General features: G+C 40.5%; 1 protein-coding gene across 1 annotated transcript in view; it reads right to left on the bottom strand.

The window, feature by feature from the left end:
* LOC104934002 (uncharacterized) overlaps positions 1 to 5,724 on the bottom strand; it is a 30,521-nt gene that overhangs the window by 10,074 nt on the left and 14,723 nt on the right. The window contains exons 2-6 of the mRNA XM_027276459.1: positions 5,055 to 5,141; positions 1,736 to 1,753; positions 1,416 to 1,463; positions 629 to 673; positions 306 to 356 (exon numbers count right to left, since the gene is read on the bottom strand). Coding sequence (XP_027132260.1) covers positions 306 to 356; positions 629 to 673; positions 1,416 to 1,463; positions 1,736 to 1,753; positions 5,055 to 5,141 — 249 coding nt within the window. The remainder of the gene's footprint in view (positions 1 to 305; positions 357 to 628; positions 674 to 1,415; positions 1,464 to 1,735; positions 1,754 to 5,054; positions 5,142 to 5,724) is intronic.

Here is a 5,724-nt window from a genome sequence, read left to right as displayed (position 1 = left end):
AAGGAAGGAAGGCAGGAAAGAAGGAAAAAAGGAAGGAAGGAAGGAAAGAAGGAAGGAAGGCAGGAAGGAAGGCAGGAAGGAAGGAAGGAAGGAGGGAAGGAAGGAAGGAAGGAAGGAAGGAAGGAAGGAAGGCAGGAAGGAAGGAAAGAAAGAAGGCAGGAGGGAAGGAAGGAAGGAAGGAAGGAAGGAAGGAAGGAAGGAAGGAAGGAAAGTAAGTAGTTGTCTTGACGTGAATATTTTCAGGAAATAAACAGACCAATCAGAGCTCATCTTACTGCTGTTCATGTGTTCATTGGTGGACTCACCCTGAAGCTCCCTCGGCTGCCTACAGACATTTTCTCTTCATCGTCGGACACCTGCAAACACAAACAGTCAGACCAGGACCAGGACCAGGACTTCATCACTTCACCACATTCATGCATTCATCTCTACAACAGTAACTGATGAGTCACATGATCACAGTCCAGACCTCTCGCCCAATCAGCAGTGGAAACATGCCTACAGGAAGTTAAACACCCAGTTATTCATACGTTAAGGAACTTCCTGTCTGTGACATCACAGTGACCTCATTTATTCATTTATCAGTCAGACTGAGGATGACAGGGTGAAGGCAGGCGGAGATACAGACCGAGGCGTGTCTCCGTGCATGACGAGAATAACGCTCGCTGTCCTCCTGAAAGGCCACGAAGAAGAAACAACAGACAGACAGGTTAAAAGAGTAGAAGAAGAGACAGACAGACAGGTTAAAAGAGTAGAAGAAGAGACAGACAGACAGGTTAAACACAGACCTTCAAAATAAAAGAAAGAAGAAGAAGAAATACTTTATTAATCCCTCAATGGGGAAATTATTTTTTCACTCCATTTTATTTTGACATGCATTTTAACCCAGACACACACATGCAGTACAAGGCATAGACATGCAAATGTGGAGAGAGATGGTGGAGTGATGGGCAGCCCCCCTGAGAAGCACCCAGCCAGCAGTTGGGGGGGTTCGGTGCCTTGCTCAAGGGCATCTCAGCAGTGCCCAGGAGGTGAACTAGCACCTCAGCTACCAGTCCACCTTCCATATTTTTGGTCCATGTGGGTCCCAATGGACTGAGCTACTGCCGCCCAACAATGGAAGAAAATTTAAGTTGATTCAAAATAAAAAAATAATAAATGATGTTTGCATGCAGCGGCTGTGAACGTGTGAACAGATGAACACATGGACAGATGAACACGTGAACAGATGAACACGTGAACAGATGAACAGATGGATAGGTGAACACATGGATAGATGATCAGGTGAACATGTGAACAGGTGAACACATGGACAGATGAACACATGGACAGATGATCAGGTGAACAGGTAATCATGTGCAGGAAACAGTGCAGGCTGCGGATGTTACAGCGGTCTGCATGCACAATAGTCCTACCATCCACTGTTCAATGTGACCCCACTTATTATCCAGACCATAAAACTTCTGCAGGAGGAGGAGGAGGAGCAGGAGGAGGAGGAGGAGGAAGAAGAGGAGGAGGAAATGTTAGAACACGATGAAAACATGACTTCAGATTTAAAGAGTAAAAAAAGGGGATTTGTTTTAAACCTCTTCACACAGCAGGAGGGTGGTGTGTATGTCACTGAAAACTAATTGTGTCTTCTGAGTGTTAAGTCCCACCCAGGTGGATGTCACAGAGGAGTAAAACAAACACACAGCGGTGTATATTTAAGGTGGTATGGAGGAGTTAGTCGTACCTTATGGCTGTGAAACATCTACAGGAAGCGAGGAGAGAAACAAGAAGAGAGACTGAAGATTAGAAACAAGAAGAGGCTGAAGATTAGAAACAAGAAGAGAGGCCGAAGGTTAGAAACAAGAAGAGGCTGAAGATTAGAAACAAGAAGAGAGACTGAAGGTTAGAGACTGAAGGTTAGAAACAAGAAGAGACTGAAGGTTAGAAACAAGAAGAGAGGCTGAAGGTTAGAAACAAGAAGAGAGGCTGAAGGTTAGAAACAAGAAGAGAGGCTGAAGATTAGAAACAAGAAGAGAGACTGAAGGTTAGAGACTGAAGGTTAGAAACAAGAAGAGAGACTGAAGGTTAGAAACAAGAAGATGCTGAAGATTAGAAACAAGAAGAGGCTGAAGATTAGAAACAAGAAGAGAGGCTGAAGGTTAGAAACAAGAAGAGAGACTGAAGGTTAGAAATAAGAAGAGAGACTGAAGGTTAGAAACAAGAAGAGAGACTGAAGGTTAGAAACAAGAAGAGAGGCTGAAGGTTAGAAACAAGAAGAGAGACTGAAGGTTAGAAACAAGAAGAGGCTGAAGGTTAGAAACAAGAAGAGAGACTGAAGGTTAGAAACAAGAAGAGAGACTGAAGGTTAGAAACAAGAAGAGAGACTGAAGGTTAGAAACAAGAAGAGAGACTGAAGGTTAGAAACAAGAAGAGAGACTGAAGGTTAGAAACAAGAAGAGAGACTGAAGGTTAGAAACAAGAAGAGAGACTGAAGGTTAGAAACAAGAAGAGAGACTGAAGGTTAGAAACAAGAAGAGAGACTGAAGGTTAGAAACAAGAAGAGAGACTGAAGGTTAGAAACAAGAAGAGAGACTGAAGGTTAGAAACAAGAAGAGAGACTGAAGGTTAGAAACAAGAAGAGAGACTGAAGGTTAGAAACAAGAAGAGAGACTGAAGGTTAGAAACAAGAAGAGAGACTGAAGGTTAGAAACAAGAAGAGAGACTGAAGGTTAGAAACAAGAAGAGAGACTGAAGGTTAGAAACAAGAAGAGAGACTGAAGGTTAGAAACAAGAAGAGAGACTGAAGGTTAGAAACAAGAAGAGAGACTGAAGGTTAGAAACAAGAAGAGAGACTGAAGGTTAGAAACAAGAAGAGACTGAAGGTTAGAAACAAGAAGAGACTGAAGGTTAGAAACAAGAAGAGACTGAAGGTTAGAAACAAGAAGAGAGACTGAAGGTTAGAAACAAGAAGAGAGACTGAAGGTTAGAAACAAGAAGAGAGACTGAAGGTTAGAAACAAGAAGAGAGACTGAAGGTTAGAAACAAGAAGAGAGACTGAAGGTTAGAAACAAGAAGAGACTGAAGGTTAGAAACAAGAAGAGAGACTGAAGGTTAGAAACAAGAAGAGAGACTGAAGGTTAGAAACAAGAAGAGAGACTGAAGGTTAGAAACAAGAAGAGAGATTGAAGGTTAGAAACAAGAAGATAGACTGAATGTTTTTCTTCACACAGATGAATATTAGGATGTTTTCTGTCTCACTGCAACTCCTGAGTTGGACACATTCATGCAGAAAGTTGAAAGCAGGAAATTAGGAGTCAGCAGGTCCTCTTTGATGGATCAATCTGTCCTGATCACTGTCACTGATCAGAGAACAGAGCTGACTGTCAGGGTGAGCACTGACCACATGACTTACATGACATCAGCACTGATCACATGACTTACATGACATCAGCACTGATCACATGACTTACATGACATCAGCACTGACCACATGAATTGATTCAGTTCAGGTGAAAAAGAGTCAAAATGTTTCTTCTGAATTCAAACATGAAAGAAGTTAAAGTGTTGAAATTAAAAACTTCAAACGTTACAAGCGTTGAGTTGTTTCAGGGCATTTGTTGGTTTGAAAAAATAAAAACAATCAACAAACAATCTGTTTCAAATATAAAAGTCTGACAACACATCATGAAGTTACTCACTGCAGTGAAGTGTCGACCGGTCGATCCAAACCTCTGCTGACTGACTCAAGCACTCAAACTTCACTATCTGTTACCTCTCCTACCTGACCTTTGACCTCAGACTCTGCAGGACCGCCCACAGGGGACCTCATCACTCATCACTCATCACTTCATTGGATCATCAGTTTATGACACTTCAACTTCACCATGTGACACTTATCAGAAGTGTTTTAGTTCAGTATTCAGGTAACAACTGTTTCAGCTCTGTCACCCGACATGTCACTTCAACTCCTTACAGTGTTACATTACACAGACACTTCCACTTCAACTTCCCTCATAAATAAACTACATGTTATGAACTGTCACTTCAACTTCCCTCATAAAGAAACATGTTATGAACTGTCACTTCAACTTCCCTCACAAAGAAACTACATGCTATGAACTGTCACTTCAACTTCCCTCACAAAGAAACTACATGCTATGTACTGTCACTTCAACTTCCCTCATAAAGAAACATGTTATGAACTGTCACTTCAACTTCCCTCATAAAGAAACGTGTTATGAACTGTCACTTCAACTTCCCTCATAAAGAAACATGTTATGAACTGTCACTTCAACTTCCCTCACAAAGAAACGTGTTATGAACTGTCACTTCAACTTCCCTCATAAAGAAACATGTTATGAACTGTCACTTCAACTTCCCTCATAAAGAAACGTGTTATGAACTGTCACTTCAACTTCCCTCATAAAGAAACATGTTATGAACTGTCACTTCAACTTCCCTCATAAAGAAACGTGTTATGAACTGTCACTTCAACTTCCCTCACAAAGAAACATGTTATGAACTGTCACTTCAACTTCCCTCATAAAGAAACGTGTTATGAACTGTCACTTCAACTTCCCTCACAAAGAAACATGTTATGAACTGTCACTTCAACTTCCCTCATAAAGAAACGTGTTATGAACTGTCACTTCAGCTTCCCTCACAAAGAAACATGTTATGAACTGTCACTTCAACTTCCCTCATAAAGAAACGTGTTATGAACTGTCACTTCAACTTCCCTCACAAAGAAACATGTTATGAACTGTCACTTCAACTTCCCTCATAAAGAAACGTGTTATGAACTGTCACTTCAGCTTCCCTCACAAAGAAACATGTTATGAACTGTCACTTCAACTTCCCTCATAAAGAAACGTGTTATGAACTGTCACTTCAGCTTCCCTCATAAAGAAACTACATGTTATGAACTGTCACTTCAGCTTCCCTCATAAAGAAACATGTTATGAACTGTCACTTCAACTTCCCTCACAGTTATGAAGCAAGACTCTGTGAATCAGGTCAGAGGATGTGAACAGTTTGGACCTTTCAAAATAAAAGCACCTCACCTCTTTCTGTTGTCTCTCCAGTTCCTTCATCCTGATCTCACGGGCCTCGGCTCTCGCCGCTCGCTTTGCTGCCAGTCTCGCCTCGGCCTGATGACACAGGTCAAACTGATTATTATTGATAATCAGACAGTTATTGATCATTGTCATCAGGTTATTAAGCATTACTGAACATTCAGGAGTGTTCAGTAACATTAGTTCAGTAATGTTACTGAACGTTGTGACGCGTTACTGAACGTTACCTAACATTTCTGTTGCTAAACGTTACTGAACATTGTCAAACATTACTAAATGTTGCTCAACATTAATGATCAATACTGAATGCTGCTCAACGTTAATGATCAATACTAAATGTTGCTCAACGTTCATGATCAATACTAAATGTTACTAAATGTTAATGATCAATACTAAATGTTGCTCAACGTTCATGATCAATACTAAATGTTGCTCAACGTTAATGATCAATACTGAATGTTGCTCAACGTTAATAATCAATACTGAATGTTGCTCAACGTTAATGATCAATACTAAATGTTGCTCAACGTTCATGATCAATACTAAATGTTGCTCAACGTTAATGATCAATACTAAATATTGCTCAACGTTCATGGTCAATACTAAATGTTAATGATCAATACTAAATGTTGCTCAACGTTAATGATCAATACTAAAT

Source organism: Larimichthys crocea, unplaced genomic scaffold (assembly GCF_000972845.2).
Source record: "Larimichthys crocea isolate SSNF unplaced genomic scaffold, L_crocea_2.0 scaffold380, whole genome shotgun sequence".
NCBI lineage: Eukaryota > Metazoa > Chordata > Actinopteri > Sciaenidae > Larimichthys > Larimichthys crocea.
The sequence above is the reverse complement of the archived record's forward strand: the minus strand, read 5'-3'. Positions and strand labels throughout refer to the sequence as shown.